The sequence below is a fragment of the Diadema setosum genome, chromosome 15, assembly GCF_964275005.1.
Source record: "Diadema setosum chromosome 15, eeDiaSeto1, whole genome shotgun sequence".
NCBI classification, from domain to species: Eukaryota; Metazoa; Echinodermata; class Echinoidea; order Diadematoida; family Diadematidae; genus Diadema; species Diadema setosum.
In genome coordinates, this window is record NC_092699.1 from 3,777,231 (window position 1) to 3,800,414 (window position 23,184).

The 23,184-nt window shown below is 38.1% G+C and overlaps 1 protein-coding gene across 1 annotated transcript in view; it reads left to right on the forward strand.

Moving 5' to 3' along the window:
- Nucleotides 1-311: 311 nt before the first annotated feature.
- Nucleotides 312-23,184, forward strand: part of LOC140239292 (major facilitator superfamily domain-containing protein 8-like) — a 31,694-nt gene continuing 8,821 nt past the window's right edge. The window contains exons 1-6 of the mRNA XM_072319169.1: nucleotides 312-405; nucleotides 5,264-5,452; nucleotides 14,320-14,382; nucleotides 15,780-15,979; nucleotides 16,330-16,582; nucleotides 20,127-20,273. Coding sequence (XP_072175270.1) covers nucleotides 312-405; nucleotides 5,264-5,452; nucleotides 14,320-14,382; nucleotides 15,780-15,979; nucleotides 16,330-16,582; nucleotides 20,127-20,273 — 946 coding nt within the window. The remainder of the gene's footprint in view (nucleotides 406-5,263; nucleotides 5,453-14,319; nucleotides 14,383-15,779; nucleotides 15,980-16,329; nucleotides 16,583-20,126; nucleotides 20,274-23,184) is intronic.

A 23,184-nucleotide genomic window follows, 5' to 3' on the forward strand; every position in this document is an offset into this window, starting at 1 on the left:
GCTCTACACTGTAGATGAGCTGTCCTGGGTATTAAAGGCTATACTGCAGTCGAGTTGTCCGATCCCCCATACAGTCTATCGCAACCCAATTATGCAAACAGATTTACATTAATTACTGTCATAACCTGACCTATTTAATATTTTGTGCTATTACATTCATGAAGTGTGTGCTATGGTATGCTACAAAGTATGATCTGATTTGTCTCTAATCTGATTGAAAGTCCGAGTTCATAGCAGTTCTAAATCCCTCTTCAATGTTTCCCTTATTGTGCAGGTTTTGTGTTGAGTCTGAAAGACGCAAGGCCGCAAACATGAAGTGGCAAATGAACATCAGTCTGCAGAAGAAGAAGCTTTTGACACGTTTCTGCACCGCCATCTTCTTCCTGTTTGCAGGAATCGAATATGGTGAGTTTTATATCAACTTTTTTTATTTTTTTTTAAGTTATTTACAATGTATATCTCTACAGCTTACTGTAAATAAAAGTGAGCATTTTGTAAATAAAAGTGAGCAACTACAATTAGTGTGAAGGGAAGAGCACATCCAGATTAATGTTTTTGCTTGCCATACCTCCCAGTACTAGGTATTTAACATCTTGATTCCAAGGAATTAAAAACGCACAAAATTCATCTTACCTGGCCGAGCACGAAAGATTACTCATGCAAAAGTATCAACTTTTACAGTAGGCCCTACCATTTTTTTATGTTTTTATAAAAAGATGGGTGTTTTATCAAAGTAAAGAAATACACATTAGTATCACTGAAAATCTCACATTTATTGTGTACAGTACCGGTACTTGATATGCTCCAGAAACTTTCCCTTTATCTGTCTTGTCTTTATCCAACGACAGAATTATTTTTCAGTACATTTGAGGTGTACTGTGCCTTTCATTATAGAATTATAGAATTATAGAAAGTAAGGCGAACATTACTACAACTGTAAGCAACAAGCACTTCAATGTACAATCATACTTGAAGATGGCAGGACAGTTAATATACAATGTAAAATGTCTTTGATTTGCAAATTTTTGAAAACAAGGCATCAGCAAAGTGGTGAACCTCTTTTAACATGAGAAGGGAAGATGGTGATTAGACTACACAGTTGTACTTTTCCAGGTAAAAATGTGCTTATGTAATGCTGCACTAGTCTGAAATGAGGCAAGTGTTTGTGCCTGGTCGAGCCATTCCCCTTCTGACACACAAACTTGTGCCTGAACCATTATTTGTCAGGAGTCTACAGTGTGTACACATAGTGATAGATCAAACATAGTTCATTACCCTTGCATCATCTCTCAGACATTAACGAAGAATCAACCTTTGGACCCATCTTACAGAAGCACCCCTTTTGAGACAGGGCCTGCTGGTGAAATTCAAGATGAGAAACAAAACTCACAGTACCTCTACAGATACACCTTGAAAACACAATTAGTATCAAGGTTGTACAAATAAGTGGTGTTACAGTGGAAACAGTTTTGTGCAGTTTTACACTGTGTTGCTAAGTGAACAATTTAGGCCAGTTTCAGAAAGTGTTTGAAATAAAAATTTTGTGAAGGAATATTTTAATTTTATTTTTTCTTGAAAAGTGTATTACCAGGACTTGTGCAGAATAATCTTCGGAAACTTATTTTTATGTGCTTGCGTGATATTGATATTATTCGTAGTATTGCGACAACTTTTAATCATGGCATGGATTTCTTTTGACTGACACGTACAGAGTTCATGGTAGATGTAATTCAAAACACCAGTGACAACAAATTCTACACATATACTTGTCGTAGAAACAAAACTCATCTCAGCCTTAAGGGATTTTCTTTTTGTTTTTTAAACAATGTGACAGAAGGCTTTCCAAAATAGCATAGCCGTAAACATCGCTCTCCTCTCCCAAACAGCTTCGCTCAATAACGATACAGTGAATATTCATTGTTTTGGATGATAGTGTTCATAGTGAGGGTCAGCTACATATATCTTGGTCTTCCGATTATGAATCATCACATGCCTGCCGCACAGGTGCATGCAATACCGTAATCAGAGGACGTACCAAGTCAAATCTAAACCAACCTGTTCACACCCACTCAATGAGATTCATTTTGCTGTTCAACTCACTTCCCTTTTTGAATACGATGCACTGTGTATGATACAGTGCACTCCTGTTATAGAGAACACACATGTATAATGAAATTCCGGTTACAACACAGTAAAAATTCAGGCTGCAACATTATCCTCTCTATGTTTTTTTTTATTGCTTATTTGTTATGTTATTCAACAAAATTTCGGTAGAAATGAAAGAAAACTGCCGGTCTAGTTGGCATGGAATTTTGTACCACAGTGAGAGTTATGACATAACCCACTTCACTAAATCTTAGTCCACAATGTTCAATGCAACACATTGAAATTAGTGTTGTTGTTTTTTACTTTACAGTGAAAATTTTAGTGATTTTATAACTTTATTTTCTTTTGTGTAAACTGCACATACATAGCATTACACTGATGATTGTATAGCATGTGCATCATGACATCCATGTTTGTACGGATGCTCTGTATTGTGTGTTATACATTAAAGGTCCAGTTTACCTTTTGGAGCAGTGATTTCAAAAATGTTCAAGATATCACATTTGATGCATATGTGTAGGTCTGTTGTATCATAAAACATCCTACCATATGAAATATTTGCAATAAAACCTAAAATATAAGGAGATATCAGGGTTTTTCTCAGTAAACCGTAACTGTATACGGTTTAGTCTGGAAACATTTTTATTATAACTATTGTTCACATTTTGTGTATTTAACAACACTTCACATCAATTATACGGATTCAAATTTTGACAGTGGTTGTTTCTATCCCTGACTCACATTTTAGAACTATTATAAAGCACTAATGCTTTCATCTGCAAATGGTAAATTATGCCTTTAAAACTGTGAAGTGATTACTTCTGTAAGTGATAACAACAACAACACACAATGACGCTGCATTTTGATCTGACCTTGCATGTACATAATTTGTTAAGTATCTGAACATCAAAAGAAAATACAACATTGGACACAAGAGTGAAAATTACATTGTACACTGTCATAAACTATCAATACCGGTACCCTTTGATGCTCTTCTGCCGAGCACAAAATTAACAATTTAGTATCCCACTTTACGATAAAAACTTTAAAATTGGAACTTTCCAGAGAGGACTACTGTACTCACAGTCACATGACACATACATGTACATGTACCTTGTACATGATTGTAATTCTTTATGTAGTTCACGGCACATACTGCTTGCAAAAAAAAAAAACAAAAAAAAAAGGGGTGACAGAACTGACAAGTGCATTTACATGTATGTTGTATATGCAGCGTCAATACATAATTTGTACCCTTACAGACCATTGTTTGCGATCAAATACAAAATGCTTGCACTTGAATTAAGATAGAACGGTGATCGTGTGGAAATGTATTCTTGTTGTAGGCCTACATACAATTTGTACCAATATTTAGTTACTAATTTTCCTGAGTCATCTCTGTTTGCTATGAACATTTCTTGTTTTCTCTCTCTCTCTGTCTCTCTCTCTCTCTCTCTTGCCAGGTGTCTTTTATTTGGAACTATTTTGTTGCTTTCATTCAAGCCACTTGTATGTAAACAGTATGGATGACTGATCATTTGGAAATATTCTAGTCATAAACGTGACATTTATAAAGCAAAACGAGCACAAATTCAGTTATAAATTTTCAAAGTATGCCAGGAATCAGGAATCATTTTACAAATTGGCATGGCACTTGTCCTTGTAATTTATGTTCCCAATGAAGATCAGATCCTCAATACAATTGTGTATGTAGGGAACTTGTCTGAGTTCGAAAAAGATTTGATGTTAACGGCAAATTTACCATCTGCTCTTCAATGCTTTCAAGCATACTGACATTTACCTTTTCTGTGGCATGGAAATTAATGTTTTTTGTACACATTCATTGTTCTGAGTTTTCTTGTTTGTTGGTTGTTTTTTTACAGGGGATTACTTGTTATGTACAAGACGACTATTTTTTTTTTTTTTTTGGACAAACTTACAATGTATGTCCAGATAGTCAACTAAAATTTATACTTCCAATGAATAACATTAAGCCTGTTAGCACCTGTGTGCAAGTTTCATGCTGAGTCAATTTCAGCTTTAAATACAACATAGATCTTATTGTATTAAAGGAACCTTAATTTCATACAATTTTGCATTATAGAATAATACAGGGTGAAATGAACCAGTAATGGGAATGGATGTCATTTTCACACATTGTCATTTAATGACATACAGTATGTATGGTAGGGGTCCAACCCACCGACCGGGTCCATAACGACCGACCGCGCATTATAATGGCATTGCGCGTACAGAAAGAAAATGTACGCATGGGACTACGCGCAACGGTGTTCGATTCTTCACTGGGCTACGCTACCGAGTAAAATGTGGCGAAAACAACTTTATTCCCTCTAAATTACCGAAATTTAGCAGAATCGAATAAGGTCTATCGTGTAACTACATATAACTAGGCCTACCTTTGCTGACTCGTTGTTAGATGTAGAGTATCCTTCCGTAATAAATTTGACGATTTTGACCGCAAAATTGTCACCGCCGCTTGTACGATCGTGCACACACGTTACACATACACATGACATAAACATTTTGTCGCCCGCTACGACCGTACGAGTTGATGCAGAAACGAGAAATGAATGTGAAAAAACAAACCGACTCATCTAATTTATTTCAATTACGATGAAAAGTTTCCTAATGAAAATCAAGTCAAATTCATCAAACAGTCCTTCAAAAGTAATATCGAAGGATTCAAAATATATTCAAATATTATTGGGGAAAAAAATTACGACTAGAAAAAAACAGCAGCTTGTCGGAAAAAAACGCGTTTAAGTACGCTTTATACGTATTGTCAATAGAGGGCGGGGTGGTCGGTCGATATGAGCCCGGCAACTGAGTGCGGAAAAAATGACACCCCACGCGTTCGAAGCCGCCATCTAGAGCGCGTACCTCAGATCGCATTTTCAGTGCGCGCTTGTGAATCCGGAGTATTTTCTCCACACGTGAGTAAAATTTCAGGCAAATTGTGAGATTTTTCACGTTTCTATTGATAGAAAAACGTTAGGTGTCCGATATTATGGACACCCAACCATACTACATTGATCTGCTCTACATGAAATTACCTTGTACAGTGTACATAGATTGGTCTTTTGAAAATCATAATTACACTGTCTCTCATTTTATGTCCTGCCCTTGTATTTTCCAGCTGTGATTCTGCCAACGTTGAATGACTACCTGCAGAATGAATTCCATGCCAAGCAGTTCTTCTACGGTCTGGTTCTCTCGGCATTCTCCCTCTCGGGCCTCTTGGTGGCGCCATTCTTTGGGATCTGGTACGACAGGACGCACAAGACCAAAATGATGATTCTGTTTGCCAACATGTGGGAGATTGCAGGTGAGACCTATTGGCAAGCATTTGACAAATAAATTATGTCAAAATATAGGAGTGAGTTACAATTGCTGTAACTTCTTTCAAATTTCCCCCACATTCTCTCAAATTGTTTTTTTTTTTTCCTTTTTATCTTTTAATCATTATCTGTTGTGGCCCAGTGGATATGATCAAGGACATTCAATCGCAAGGTCCCTGATTCAAGTCCCCAAGCTGCAGTGGTGGTGCCTTCAGGCAAGACTCTTTTTCCTAATATTGCCCAACCCCTCAGAGAGGACTGAAACACCTGGAAGCTCGGCGAAACATGAGTAGTCCAATTCTCGGTATCACCAATACCTTGGTGTTGGGCACAGAGCAGCATTTTAGATGCATTGTGGGATAGCTCTATGAACAAACTTGCCCCAGTTTTGGTGCATGTGCACTCAAGTTAACAGGGCTGCACACTACCAGGGGCCCGTTGCATAAAAGTTACAATGATGGTAACTTTGCTATCCGATGGTAACTTCCATGGAATTCTTGATTTTGATTGGCTGTTGAGTGTTGTTGCCATGGTAGTTACCATAATTGTAACTTTTACGCAACAGGCCCCAGTACATTGTATAGCCCATTTTTCCAACTGGTCTGACCTGCTGTCGGACCAGTAGGTACCCAGTTTTTCCACTTTTTACTGGTCCATTCCTGAACAAGTTACTGGTCCTACAGTGATTTTTTATACCCCCCGCCAAACGAAGTTTGAAGGGGGTATGTAGGAATCAGCGGACGGTCGGGCGGTCGGTCCGTTGCAAATCTTGCATCGCGAACTACTTCCTCAGTTTTCAACCCATTCCCATAAAACTTGGCACAGATGTGTGCCTTGGGTTGTAGATGTGCAAGACGTATTTTTTGACAGTACCCAAAAGTACGTTGCCATGGTAACGGCATATTATGGGCAAAAATGGGTACAAATCTTGCGTCGCGAACTCCTCCCACAGTTTTTGATCAATTTTTATGAAATTAGGTACAGATGTTCATCTGAATATGTTAATGTGCAAGACACATATTTCCGCAGTGGCAAAAAGTGCGTTGTCATGGTAACGGCATGTTAATTGTAAAATATAGGGCAAAATGCTTCATGGCAAAACTGCTTCATCAGTGTTCTTCCAATTCTCATGAAATTCATATTGAATGTTTGTCTTAGGATATAGGTCAGCATGACACATTTCTTGACAGTGACAAAAAGTATGTTGCCATGGTAACAGCTCACATATTATGAGCCAAAATGATGGAAAATTTTGTGTTGCAAACTACTTCCTCAGTTTTTGCCCAATTTCCATGAAACTTGGTACAGATGTGTGCCTTTGGTTGTAGATGTGCAAGACGTTGCCATGGTAACGGCATATTAATGGCAGAACATCAAGGAAAGATCTTGCGGATTTAACTACTTCCTCAGTTTTTTGACCAAAGCTTATGAAATGTGGCACACACCTTGATCTTGGTGGGAAGATGTGGAAGACATATTTTTTGGACGTGTCGGAAGCTGCGTTGCCATGGTAACGGCATATAAATTGCAGAAGATCAAGGAAAGATCTTGCGGATTGAACTACTTCCTCTGTATTTGACTGAAGCTCATGAAATGTGGCACACACATTGATCTTGGTGGGAAGATGTGCAAGACATATTTTTTGGACGTGTCGGAAGCTGCGTTGCCATGGTAACGGCATATTAATGGCGGAAGATCAAGGAAAGATCTTGTGGATTGAACTACTTCCTCAGTTTTTGACAAAAGCTTATGAAATGTGGCACACACAATAGTCTTGGTGGGAAGATGTGCAAGACATATTTTTCGGACGTGTCGGAAGCTGCGTTGCCATGGTAACGGCATTTAAATGGCAGAAGATCAAGGAAAGATCATTCCTTGGGTAAGACTGTCGTCACGGGGCGGGGGTATTAATCACCTTCAGTGATATTTCTAGTTTCTACTATTCAGGGATTGTCGGATCAGTGCCAGTGTGCAGCATTGGATTACATTCTGTCATTTATCCAGGGGTGTCCTTTGTTGAAGATTTCTCCACTTTCCATCATGTGACCAGTACATTGAAGCCTTGCAGTTGTGAACCATGACTCTAGTGACTGCAAATCAGTGAAATGTTGAAACTTTAATCTCTTTCAAAGCTGAATTATAGCCAAGGAAAAAGGAGTAACGACAGAAAAGCAGACAAATAACTCCATTAAATTGTATGGGAAGGCCATGTGGGTGAGACAACCAGAAGCAACAATGGCACCAAGGAATCCCACAGTGCATCTGTGACAGGGCTATTCAGCGTGCGCAGTCTTCTTGCTCATTGGCGATACGCAGAATTATCAGAATCAGTCTTCATTCTTTGCCCACAAGGTTACATTCGAAATCATGAATAGCGCCCTTCAGCCACATCACTGTATGTGTCAGCAAATATACACATGTGCATTGAAGCGCATGATTCTTCAGCTGTGCCTGTATACATCTATAGAGATCAGTGATAAAGCTGTACTGTTCAATTTGTTACAGGAATTCTCAAACATTTGTTATACCCAAACCAGGCAAGCCTTCCCACTCCCCATGCAAGGAGGTCTTTATTAAACAGCCATCAGTTCTAAAGTTTCCTTGCCTACTAGTATTCCTTGCTTCCTTTAGCAATCATGTTTCAAACAAAACAAATCATGATTTAAATCTTGAAGTATGACATTTTTTGAACATGTATGGTAGCCTCCTTATGATACACTTGTAAAGCTGTATTTGCACTTCTCCCAGTTGGCCCCAGCATTATCAATTACACATTTTATGTTCACACTACGTTTGTCATTTTTGAAGTTTCAAACTTTGATAAATGTACTTTTAGCACATGCCCACACCACACCCATAAGTCTTTACTAAAGATTCAATTTTAGATTGCCAAAATTGCCAAATGTAGACCACTTCCGGATGTGCTCCAAATGCGTACTGTACAATGTATGTACATGTACATACATTGTGTACAATGTGTACATAGTACCTTAACAGTACCAAAAGTTAGCATCGGAGAGAAGAATGTGCGTAACATGTGTGACGTCGTAATGCAGAGTTGATGAGGAGTTGATTCTCTTTCTTTTGGACACCTGTACATACATGTACATGTATGTCGCGTATCATCAGGTGCATGACCCTGTTGCTAAAAAACATGTGACTACTGTGACTCGAGTCCAAAAATGACTCATGAGGTACACTTTCTGTACAGAGTGCTCAAATGCTCCATTGGCCTATCTTGCACGGTAAACCGTGTGGTAGGATTTGGTTCACTTTGGTGCACATTTGAGTGCTCACGCACAGCCTAATATATTAAAAAGAGTTAGCACGTAAACTCAAGCTGACTATTAAACAGTGAGTGAAAAGTATCATTGAATCAAACCTAGAATATAGTGAACAAGGCATGAAAAGATGTACAATGTATAAAATGCAGCCATTAAAGGCACAATTTACCATTTGCAGATGAAACAACAACCCAGCTTTTATGCTTCAAAATAGTGTTGTAAAATGTGAGTTAGGGACAGAAACTACCAATGCAGGAATTTGAATCAGTATAATTAATTTAAAAGTATAGAAAATGGGAACAATAGGTGTAACAAAAATGGTCCTAGACTAAACCGTCTGCAGTTACAATTTATTGAGAAAAATAGTGATCTCCTTGATATATTTTAGGCTCTATTGCAAAATCTTTACATGTACTGTAGGATGTTTTGTGATACAAATGCCCTACACATGCATCACGTAAGGCCAAAAAAAAAAAAAAGGTTGTATTGGCTTAACATGAGATTTTCAAATAGGGTTGGTCGGGCGGATTTTTTTTTTTTTTGCTACCTGCATTTTACGTGTAAAACTCGTGCTCAGTAAACAGTTACAACTGCTGCACCGTATGTGCTGTGTTCATCTATTCTACAAATCATTTATGAGGCCGATATTACTCAAATTACATCTTGCATTGTATACCCCTTCACAGAATTTAAAGATGTTGAAATCCCTATTCTGAATGTTTTCACTTCATATTTTACTATTTTGACTTAGATAAGATAGATGCAAATTGACCCATATTGTATGTACGATCTTTTCATCGCACATGGTGATCTCTATTACAGTCCCACATATACAGATTCGTGTAAGTTCTCCACACAAGAAACCTATGGCAAAACTGTGCACAATACATTGCAGTCTGAATGCTAAGTATACACTGTATAAATCTTGATAGAGTACGCGTCCGTGTTGGAAACAGATGACGTACAATGTACTGATCAAGCGAGGCTATGCGAGGCGCTAGCGAGATCTCTCCTTCGTACATCCGATATCCCCAGAGCCGTTTCTACTTCCGGGTTTTTTGCGATAACGATCGCAGTCAACAAGATACTTGATATCGATAGCAAAAAAAATAATAAAAAAACATAGGGTTGGCGTAATTTTTAGGGTCAGGCGGGTTACGCCAATACAACAATTTTTTTTTTTTGGCCTAATATATCTCGAACATTTTATTTTCTTCAAATCACTGCTCCCAATGGTAAACAGTACCCGTAAAGGTTTTTTCTTTTCTATTTTTTTGCGCAATGATTAGATTGTGAGTCACTGTCACGATTGTGTCAGACAAGGCAATGATATCACAGTGTACCTAGCTTTCATTCCTTTGTAATTATAGATATGATGTCATTGCATGGTAGGGTGCTAGCCACTGATGAGGGGGGTCATACCGTACAATCTTGGACCAGTGTTATTGCCATTTTACACATTACATTGTACAGATTGACAGATGTTACAATGTATGCACACTTCCCATGACCAATAAAATGAGTAAGACACTGTAAGGCTGTCCCCGTTTGTTTGGATCTTACTTTTCTATCTTTTTGCTGTAAACTATTCTTTAGATTGTCACTGTGTGCATACAAAAATGCAATATTGTGCATACATGCGATGAGGTGCAACCTGCTACAAACAACAGTGTTCAATAGCATGGAGAGAAGGAGAGATAAGGCAAGAGAGAAGAAAGAAAGAATTGATTTGCCTTCAGTACTCCTCCCTGTTGTCTAAATGCTCCCAATAGAGAACTGAAAGGCTTCCATTTCAGTGATTCTTTTTTTTTTTTTTTATGGAAAAATTGCTCTACGGGCAGTATTAAAGACCTATTTGAATAAATGCATGAGTTAGAAGTTTATCGGTAGACATGAATCGGATCTGTTGATCAGATCATTGCAAATGAAGTACAACTTTCATTCTCTTTTTGACTCCTCAATCATTTCTCTACAGGTCATTTTTATACCCCCGCCAAACGAAGTTTGAAGGGGGTATATAGGAATCGGCGGACGGTCGGGCGGTCGGTCCGTTGCAAATCTTGCGTCGCGAACAACTTCCTCAGTTTTCAACCGATTCCCATAAAACTTGGCACAGATGTGTGCCTTGGGTTGTAGATGTGCAAGACGTATTTTTTGACAGTACCCAAAAGTACGTTGCCATGGTAACGGCATATTATGGGCAAAAATGGGTACAAATCTTGCGTCACGAACTCCTCCCACAATTTTGATCAATTTTTATGAAATTAGGTACAGATGTTCATCTGAATATGTTAATGTGCAAGACACATATTTTTGCAGTGGCAAAAAGTGCGTTGCCATGGTAACGGCATGTTATTGGTAAAATATAGGGCAAAATGCTTCATGGCAAAACTGCTTCATCAGTGTTCTTCCAATTCTCATGGAATTCATATTGAATGTTTGTCTTAGGATATAGGTCAGCATGACACAATTCTTGACAGTGACAAAAAGTATGTTGCCATGGTAACAGCTCACATATTATGAGCCAAAATGATGGAAAATTTTGTGTTGCAAACTACTTCCTCAGTTTTTGCCCAATTTCCATGAAACTTGGTACAGATGTGTGCCTTTGGTTGTAGATGTGCAAGACGCATTTTTCGACAGTACCCGAAAGTACGTTGCCATGGTAACGGCATATTAATGGCAGAAGATCAAGGAAAGATCTTGCGGATTTAACTACTTCCTCAGTTTTTTGACCAAAGCTTATGAAATGTTGTTTTGACCAAAGCTTATGAAATGTTGTTTGGCGGGGGTATAACCAGTCGCTGTAGCGACGTTTCTAGTTAGCTTTGTCATGATTACAAAATTCTGATCAACTTACTTCATATCAAGATCAAGCAAGGCAGGGTTGGCCCAAAACCATTTTGTTGCTTTTATTTACCTTAAATCCAAAATGTACTTGTGGGCCTACATAGTTTCAAATATGGCTGGGCCTAGGAAGTTGGGTTGTGTGTCAATATCTTACTTTTTAGATTTGCTTGTTGGTTTGTTTTGTTGTCATGATTGTTGTCTTACAGTCAAACTAGACTATTAAAGGATTCTTTTTCCTTTATGGTGTGTTCTCATTTTGCAGTTGAATGTTTCTTCTTTCCAATGACTTGTCTAAAGAAGTGAAAAATTGTTGCAAATTTGATTGCTTGGTCAACATGGATCCAAAAGATTTATCAAATTCATATCAATTTATGATTTGCAACAAGTTTTGGGGCTGAAAATTTTTTCACAAATACATGAGTATTCTCTCTGTCTATCCTTGCTGTATTGGCAAGAAGTGTAGGCCTATTGGAACAGTGGCGGATCAAGAGAGGGATGCACCGGGCGCACGCGCCCCTCTTTATTTGTTTTTAAAAAAGAAAGAAAAAAGAAGAAAATGAGATGAAATGTGGAAGTAGCACCAGAAATATTGTATGCGCCTCCCCTTTACAGAATTCCTGGATCTGCCCCTGTGGAAAATCTAGTGCCGATGAAGCACTGTTTGTTTCCAAAATCAAGAACGACATTTTACACTTGTACTTTATAACAGCTTGTTGAATACCTGCACTTGGCTATTGTTGTAGAGTACGTGTACATACATTGTAGGAAGTGTCTGAAAATTAGTGACAGTTGTGCACATGTACAGTGTATGCTTTGCACTAAAAGTACCTGAAAAGTAATGTTTGATATGGGCAGGTGGAAATATAAATAAAAGGAAGTGATGGTTTGGCAGTAATGAAAGATGTCCCCTTTTTTGGTCATTTATTGTCAGAAGGACACTAGCAGACTATCATTTGAAACTATTAAAAAAGCTAATAAATGTCACTCACATGGTGTTTTCCTTGGTGTGGGTGCAAATGATTTGGCAGCCTTTTTTTTTTTTTTCATAGTTTGGTTGCTTCCTATAAGGGTGCAATGTAAATTCTGTTTGAATTCCGGGATCGAACACTGTTCAAACCATTACTATCAAAGTAAAAACCTTCATGGAAGTAAATTCTTTTGTACTGAGCTGGGCAAACTGAATGTTGCTGAGTCTGACATTTTTAATGTCATCAGTCAAAGATCAAATAACATAAAATTATGAAGCACAAAAGGAACTTGTACACTCAGGCTCAATTTCACGCTACTTTCATGTTGCACCAAATGCACAAAAATTTCCACACCACAAAGATTTCCAGTTAAGCAGTTACCCTTTGCTTTTGAGATATGATTCCTATAAAATGGACTAGTTAGACTTTTAATAGCACAAGGTACAGCTCTGTAAATATGTCATAGAAGCAAGGGCTTATTGTTTCTACCGCTGTTCTAGGAGTCATTGTGTCACAGCTGCAATAGATACAATGTAAGTCTTGTCAAACCTTGCATTCTAATCAGCGAGAGCCAAGATAATTTGCAAAATTAAAATGCATGAGAAAGTTCATGTGTATATGATAGGGCAGTCAGTAAAAATTCCATGACATGGAGAAGGCCATCCGCTGCAATTCACAACAATTTCATACCCAGAATATTTCTTGTCTTCCAGTACAATGTATACTGCTTGGCTGGGAAAAGCCGATATATAGTAACAAGTGGATATTGCTAGACGTAAGACGTTTATGATATTTAGAGACATGTTCACTGTGGCATTTGGTGATAACAATGTGTGATTTTGTTCTTGTGTAAACACATTAAATCATAAAATGTAAACGATGTTCATGCTAATGGTACAAAATGTTGCTATTGCTATTCACATTTACAGGGTATGTAGGCTACATACTAATGGCATTCAATTTACATCTTTTTTCATTGTGTGAGACATGAAGAATATGAAGATTGTGTGTAAACTGTAGTACACAGGCAACATTTAGAAAAGTGGCAGCTCTTCATATTTTGATGGCAGTTGTTCCTCTTTCTCCACCTGTCCGGATATTGAATTGGGGATACAAAATATATTCAGCTGTATGCCCATTCTCATTGTGAAACAAAAAAAAAAATTGAGGTTAGAAAAAAATGGGGATTTTTGTATCGATAATGAGCATATGAAATTGTCCGAGACACAACGGGAAATTCCATTCCAGTATGTAGATTTATTCATCTGAAAGCAAATTGAGTAAAATTGGCCAATTCTACTGCGTACTGTATACAGACATTGTACATGTACTGTACATTGTAGCAAAGGAAATCATTGAAGTATTTACCTCAGTGGGATGTATGAAGCAATGCAAATAAGAAACTTATAATTTCTTGTGCTGAAATCTCTCCAGTATTGTAAAAATATTCATAAATACAAAATATTAGGTGTGTTGAAATGATTTTTAATGTTTCTCCCCCATTGCAATGACTCTGGCCACTCAAAGGAAAAAAACAAAACATACAGAGACATGATAATTACAGTACAGCGGGAGACCTATAGATCTTTATTCAAGACATCCATTTTATTTAAAAACGTAACCCTACGCTTTGTGATTTGTTTGTATTGTAAGACATTGATGTTCAAAAAATGTTGGCTTGTAGGACAGTCCATCCATATCACCTGTGTTTCCCTATCATTCCCCCCCCCCCCCCCCCTTTCAAATTTCCAGGAAATATCCTCTACTTCATCGGTCTCAACAAGTACTACGTCCTGGGAGGCAGACTTCTTGCAGGTGAGGAATAAACATATGAAGAAGATTTTTCTTTGTTGTTGTTGTTGGTGTAAACCTACTACAGTGTACACAAAACCTAGAAAATAGTTAATACTTTCTACCAGTGAAAGCTTCAGAGCTCACCAACTGGTACTAAACCATGCATTATGGAGTAGATTGTAGGAGAGATAACAAGAAAATAAAAGAACCAGTCAGGAAACAAATCAAAATTTGCATTACATTGTGTGATATCTGTGGGACATGATACAGAAGTAAATCTGTAAAATAGAAAAAAAAAAAGTGGGGATCATATCAAGTACACTTTGAATGACAAATGCATTTAGTTGATAAACAGAATCATTAAAAAGAATACTTCGTCTGACTTTTGTTATTTTCACAAATGTGTCATTACATTTGCATGTGTACATTGTAGTTCAAGGAAAGAAAAAAAAAATAAGTCAAGTGCTGAGGTATCACTTTCATGATCCGCGAGTGTTCACTATTATTAATGGGAATGGTAGAGTTGATTGATGTCACTGTTCACATTGTGTATAATTATGTTGTATGCGTGAAAACCACACTGTGTAGTTGTTCTCTTGTTATGTTCTCATGCCTTCCTTTTTATGTCCACCGTAATATTCTTTTAGTTTCAGTAGATGCTTTTCATGAATATAGACACTGCAAACACTGCCAATTACAATGCATTTGACATTCAGTCTGCTGATCAAATGGTGTTTTTACAGCAGTTTGTAAATCAAACTACGCTCTTCTTGTTTAAATACAGTCCAATTCAGTTACGTTGTATACAGTTGATGCATGAAATATCTGGAGATGCCAAAGGTTACATTGTATTGCAATATTCCCAATCAATTTGGCAAGAGCATGAGTATGAATTATAACAGGACAAATATATGATCATTAAATACAGAGTGCCCCTATTCTGAGTGTATAGAGAATAAAGATTTAACTACAACACGCATTTCTCATAGACACCTGCCCGCCAGAGCACACTCAGGACTCGTCTTCAGTGGGTTTAGGTCAAATTCTAAAGTTACTGTGTAGAAAAGATCCTTTCTGTGACCTTTAAAGAACTAAAAAGAATGATAACATTGTGTAGATTAGACATGAGGCTTTGCCTATGTAAATATCCAAGAGCAAAGGTGAAATCCTATATAAATAAGCAGACAAACCCCAGTCAAAACTTGTGGAATGAAATAAAGAAGAAAAGGAACAAGAAAAACTTGTAGACATCATGATATGAAAGTCTCAATTCTACCTGGTAGGGGCTATCAAAAATGAATGTGCTGTGGTACTGGCGTGTTGGTCCCTTTCGAAAACTATAATTTCCTACACCTACTGTAGAAAAAATCGAAATTGAAATTTCAAATACCTCTTTAACGTAATGGCATTCCTATTAGGGGTGGGTGCTGGTGTTGGTTCGGCCATCTTTGCCGTCATCGCCCAGACGACGACGGAAGCAGAAAGGGCATCGGCCATCTCGCTGCTGATGGCCGCCAGACAGTTTGGTCTCCTCTTTGGCCCGGGACTCAACCTGGGTCTGCAGAAATGTGACTTCTACATCGGCAAGTTTCCAGTCAACAAGTACACATCGCCTGGGGTATGTTGTCAGTGCATTTAATTTTAAAACGTTTTCCTTAATGGGGCATTCCAAACAATTTTATGTATATAATTTCACATCATGTAGTACATGCAAATCAACTATGCCATATGCGGACTGGTGGAATTTATACCACAAAATAGTTTACATAAGTGTGACAGTTTTGTCTGTCCACATACGTTACCCACTATAACAGCCTAGAAATGGTACTTGTATAAAGAGCAGTGTTCAGTAGTGTTCAAGTCTAGAAATGGTATAAAGAGCAATGTTCAATAGAATTTTAGTGTTGTTATTATATTTTCTAATCAGTGTGAGGCCATTCATTTGAAAATGTTTTGTCGCCTGCACAGCTCTTCATGGCCATCCTGTGGGTGCTGCAGAATATCGTCTTTTTTTTCATCTACTTCGACATCCCCACCCTGGAGGAGCAGAAGCGGATGGAGCAGCAGGAGGACGGGAGGCCGTGCCGCGACTACGCCACGCTGTCCGCAGGCAGCATCAACGGCGGGAGCGGTAGGGGGATCAGCAACGGAGGCCAGACGCTGATCACGGATCGCTACGAGCAGGCCATTGGTCAACATGGCGTCCTCTCTGATGCAATTGGTAGGGCTCACCTCTGACACTCTGTGGCTTAAGATTCAATTTCCACTTCATGCTGTACTCCGTGTTTTACAGACAACTCTATACACGTAACTCATTCATTGAGAACAGACTGATTTTTTGCTACACCATGCATTTCCCATAGACACTTGCCCGAGTATACTTGGGACTCATCGTCAACGGATTAAGAGGTGACATTATTACTTCTCCAATTTGAGTGTGTGGTTGTGACTGATAAAACTGATTTGTGAAAACAGGGAGAATTGAGAATTTGAAAGCTTTCCTGTGTAGGGTCTGATGTTGGTTAAAATTTTACTCTTCTGTTAACTTGGTTTTACTCTGAATCAAAGGAAACCAAAACCCAAAGAGCAATTTGGATTCAGTGAAAGCAGCAACATTTAATAGTAGAACACATCAGTGAAAGTTTGAGGAAAATTGTAAAAATTCATAACTTTTGCATCAATTGTCCAATTTTCCTCAAACTTTCACTGAACTGTTCTTATAAGTTTGCTGCTATCACTCGGTCCACATTGCTCTTTGGGTTTTGGTTTCCTTATAAAAGCCAAATTTAGCATGGTGTTGGATTGCACTGTAAACACATGGTGCTGCACAATGTTCACAATCCCTATACACCTGCTACATTTTTAGTACGTAAAGAGTTTAGTGATCTTACCCGGCCTCATAGAAGTCAAAAACATACTGTAGTTCAGTCTCACTTTTGCCAGCACATTAAAGGCATCATGTACAATTTAACTTGAAAGCTGCTGTAGTATTATAGGTGATAATGTGTAGCATCCAAATGAAAGGTGTGTGTTTGATCTTAAAGTCAGTATGTATGGAGAATGGTGTGCGCATGTTTTCATACCATCAGCATATATTACATGTAGCTTCACTGCCTTCTTTTTACATGGTATAGTACCTGGTACCGTACTCAATGTACATTACTGGTTCTATTGTTCATTTAAGCCACTGCCTAGCACCAAAGTTCCTACCCATTTACCTGCTAGTACATTTTTGCTGGAATCAACTATTGTTATATCTTCTAAGATTTCAAATGAATCTGGCTGAAGAGGATTATCACCTTGGTACCAGCTGAAAACTAACAAAACAGTACTAAAGTGTAAAGTTAAGTCTTGTTTTGTCAGTGATTTCAGTGCTTGTAATGATGACCTGTAATCATTTATTTCCATTGACAGATAATCCAGGCAGCCTGACTATCCCACTTTTGCTTTTAAAGGCATTATTCCATCTTGCATTCTGGCCAAATGTAACAATCTACTTGTATTTAACCCAGCCTGACCCTGTAACACCTGGCCAATACTGGCCAAACCTGACCAGTGGTGGTCAAATGACCCTTACTGCCCAAACTGACTCCTTCAAACCAGACTAGACCCATACTGGCCAATGTTGACCTATAGTGGCCAAACCTGACCTGTAGTGGCCAAATTTGATATTTAAAATTTTTGGTAACTGTAAAAGTGGAAATTTTCACGATGTTAAGATTTTCGCGTATTTCGCGCAAGCAGAAGGTAGCGCGAAAATAAAAGCACACAAATATTTTTTTCTTGCCATGTGTTCCAGTAGTTGATGTCTTGTTTCCGCAGAATCGAAAACATGTGAAACTCTTCTCAAAATTTCTCCTCATAAGTAGTTGCACGAAAATATCCTCTTTTACAGTAAATCCTATCCTCACTCCACCCATGGACAGCTGGGCTAGTACCCATGTTTCCATCTTCTGCCATGCACAAACAGCTGCACCCTGTCTTTACCCTTTGCCCCTTCATACCCAAGTATGTACTTTGTATTCATAGTAAAATGACCATGGGAAGCACAAACTCCAATGTTCAAGCAAGTGGTTACAAACAATAACAGTGACAAAAACTAGTGTGCTGAAACAGGGCATGAATACAGTGCTCTTACCCATGATGGAAAATGACATACACATGAACTTTACAATTAAACCGAGGACACACAATGAAACATCCTCCGTTCGCAGACCATTCCAGACAGTCTACTTTTGCATTTACAAAGGAGTAGGGATATGTTTGTAGGTCCTCGATTAACATAACTGTAGTACGTAAGTCCTCGGCTGTATGGTAGTGTACAAATGAGTCCTCAGTTGACAAGATTCCTACTTACACACAGGTCCTGAGTTATGTGGTAAAATTCTTGTGGGTAAAACAGGTGTTACGACCAAAAATCACTCTGAGAATGATCGCACAAAAGAAACAATCAACTAATGTTCAGGCGGTTTATTAACAGTGATATTGTGGGTACAGACTCGTAATCGGTTTTCACATCAGTACAATAATGATCAATAGAAACAATTATAAATCGGTAGTGGAATCACTTACACGTAGTACAGCCAAATTTGAAAGCAAGTAATCCTTTGACAGTGTCCAGATACGATGTTTGATGCACAGATGAATGATACCTCAGACGTAAATCCAAAGGCGCAGGTTGTGATAATCCTCGGTATTAATCCGGGTAAAAATCCAGGATATACGTCCACAGCGAAACGTGCAGAATCCAAATGTTATGACGACCATGTCCCGTTGATGCATTGAATGATGATTCACTTTATAATGTCCAGCAAGGAATCCAGCCCGTCACAGCTTTGCCGTAATAATGTCCGTTGACACTAAAATATGGAGTCTATCTCCAATGTAGGCAAATTAATTCTCTGCAGGCAAAATGTCTCCCAGGCCTTATCTCCACAAACATTACAGGTCAGCAGGTAACACAGGACTGACTATAACAAGTCGCTTCAGAGCCAGAAGTGACGTATCTCTCAGAGCAGAGGTGTTGGGTACTCTGCCTACTGCAGAATATCTCCAGCTTATATACTATCCATTCACCCCTTTCTAGTACGTTCTGTAATTTTCTCCAACCTGGGGCCACATACCTGAACATACTAGCAAGTCCAAATTCCAGGAATCCTGGATGACTGACTGCCTAACTATGTGCATAACATCATTGCCAAAATTAACTACCAATCACACTGGGCTACAGGAACAGTGCCTCACTCATCCAAATATGTAAGCACTTCCCAGAATTTTCTGGAATGGGTTAAATCATTCTAGATTGAGTGAGCTATAATGTATTTCCTGTCACATGCATACATGTACTGTAGCTACATTGTATACCACATAGAAATTTCGCCACTGATCTGGTCAGCCTGTATGTACAGATTGTACTATATCTATATCATATAGAATGTTCTCCATTAATCTGGTCTACCTGTGTACATACACATTAAAACAACCATGCATACAGCCTTAATACATGTTCATAACTACTTGTGTGTACATTTGTGACACAGGTCCTCGGTTTCCACCATAAACAGGTATGTGGGTACATGTAAATGTAAATATTACAATTCATTTTCAAATTTCATTTGCCCATTTAATTTGGGTCACCAAAATATAGAGTTTTTAAAGTTTGGTGGCCCAACATTAGTTTCTGGTGGCCCCATACAGGCCACCGATGATAATGAGTCCTGGCTAAAACATAAAGCATTGTTTTGTGCTACTCTCTGTTTGAATAGATGGAGGAGGATCCGGGGAGTACATCTCTGCTCTCCCCCAGGAGGAGGCGTACATGCAGCACCACAATGGCCACGCCCTCATGGAGGAGGATGAGGGGGATGGTAAGGAGAAGGAGAAACCTCCTGGGTTCTGCTGGTCTCTCAATGGTAAGTCAACTGTTAAAGGAAAAGTCCACCTTCGTATACATGTGAATTGAGTGAATGCATCAATATTATTAGAACACATTAGTGAAAGTCTGGGGAAAATCTGACAACCTGTTCAAAAGTTATGAATTTTTAAAGTATCTATGCAGTCTTTGCAGGATGAGAAGACTACTACAGTGTATGATGTCACATGTGTACAACGATATAAGGAAAATAAAAAAGAGAATTTCACAAAATTCAATTTTTTGAAAAAAAAGTGTACATTTCGTCAACCTCTCACTAATGTATGTAAGGGTAATATTGTTCCTCCTGCCTTCTGAAATAGGCAAGTCAAGCTTTCTTTTACTATGCGAGAAAAGTGATGATAAGTTGATTTTTTTTTCAATGTTTTCTTCACATCGTTGTACACATGTGACATCACAAGCTGCAGTAGTCTTCTCATCCAGCAGTGACTGAGCAGAAACTTCAAAAATTAATTGCTTTCGAACATTCACATATATGGATACATTTGTAGATCAATCACCTGTAATTCACGTTTATGTTCTTCCATGTACAATGAACTAGATTCCTCAACACTGTGTGACTGTGTACCAAAGGTCACTCTTCTTGCCATACGTAGTGTATCGTTGAACATATCGTGCGTAATCTGAAGTGCAATGTACACCAGTGTTTGCAGACCACAGGGAGTTATGACCTTCCTCCCGTCTAGTCCTGTGAATTCAGTCAATAGGCACAAATTTGTTATCTTTATGCATAAGGACTTGTGATAACGCTGTATTAATGATTTCAGGGCATGGTGTATGGAGAGTGCAATTATCGTACATAATAATGACTGTACAGACCACAGACTTCTTTTTTTTTTTTTTGTCGAAATTTTAGTGGTGGGCTGTGATAGCCACTTAACCACTGTTGTGCTTCATATTTAGTAGAATTGGCTGTTAATCCTGTCTATGTGAAGAATCATGATGTTGGTGATTGTCTTCCATCCTGTCCCCAAATAAGTCTCCCTTATTGGAAATAACTCTAGTACGTGCCCGACAGTTTTCAAAGACACAGTAAGCGTTCAACAGAGCCTAAAATTATACTTAATCAGGCTCACAATTTAAGCATTGGGAACCAAGGGGGGGGGGGTAGTTATTAACCCCTGCATAACATGGAGTTAAGGCCTAATTTTCTCTGCACACCCAAACCCAAGTATACTTAAGACTTGTCATTGGCAAGTTAATCAGTCTAGTGATGTCCATTATTGTCCAAATCTATAGTCTTTAATCCCTCTTCACATTATATCCTGCAACAGCAACAACAGCAACAAAAAAGACCCAAACTGCTGATACAAATGTAGTTAACCTTCTTCTATTATCATACAAATCAAAGTCTTAATTCCTCTTTACATTATATCCATTGACAACAACAGTGTTCCAAGGTAGATCTTCTGTTATTGTACAAAACAAAGTCTTATTTCCTCTTAGCTTTATGTCCTGCAACAACTGCTGGCCTTCTTTGATTATTGTACAAATCAGTTGTATTCCCTCCTAGTGCTATGTGCTGTGACAACAGCAAACAACCTTTTCCAGTGGAGATTGAAGTAAACTCTTAACAAAAACACAAACAAAAATGTATCAAGTTGTTTTGTAATGTCCAGTTGGGATGTGAAAACACTGAACAAAGTAGAGTTTGCTATCTATATGGTACTCATAGTAATGTAATTTATACTGAAGAATTTATTTTCTCCACTCTTGGTTTACTTGTCTTTGCTTTGTTTCACTTGTAGATTTACATGATATGTCTGAGGGTTTTTGGTTTTTTGTTTGTTTGTTTTTTGTCAGGGAGGGGAGATTCAGAATGTTTTGACTTTGAAATGAATCACTTTATCAGCCAGCTAGAGAATGATGTACTTGCTGTACATGCTTTTGTTTATATTTCAATCAATGGCTTTGTACATTTATAGAGCTGTTATACTCCTGCATATCACTGTTAACATTTGCAAACAATGGTATTGCGACTTAATTGTGTGAAATGGCTCTGCCATATTGATCCCGTTCCACACAATATCTGAATGCTTAGCCAAACATAATTTCTACCCACAAGCATAACTTTACCCTAATCCTAATCTTCACATCAAACTAAATCTAAAACCCCATCACAACTCTAAGTCCTTGGAGAAAGACTTGAGCAATTGTCACAAGAGCAAATGTTGTCACCTTGTACATACGGTTACATCAGTGTAGACCCAGTATAGTGGCATTGGTCTCTGCTACACAAGTCAAATGTCACTTGTGGACCAATGTGACAAAAAACAACAACAACAAAAAAAGACAAGCCACCAATAAGATTTGTATAGCAACACACACATGTGCTAGCATAACAGCAGTGGACCAATTGATATCTTAAAACTAACAAACGTTATCTCCATTGCATAATTCTCCCTCAAGAGGTGTCCCCATGATGTGGACTGACCCTTAATACCACACCGTATTACAGTGTATGCACCAACTGAGATTTGAAGGGGGCGTAAACTTTATATTTCTCTACCACCAATCAGTAATGCAAATAATAGAATCTGCGCTACCCTAGATGTTTTGACTTATTTGTGTTTTCAATGCATTCTAACAGTTCTTCAACTATGTGAGCATGCGGTCGTGATATCAACCCCTCTATTCATCCGAATTTTCTGTTACCATTTTTTTTTTTTAGTTGTGCACAATGTAATGCTTCATCTTGTGGTTTTTCTGCACAGCACACACTTGATGCTACAAAAAAAAAGAAGAAATAGCTTTCCCATCATATTTTTTTTTTCTTACAAGTGATTGTAAACAAAAATGAATAAAAAATGATGCAGTGCTACGTGATATTCATTTGATGCAGTGATATTACGGTCTCTTTATATTCAGGTTTTGACAAAAGGTAACTACTT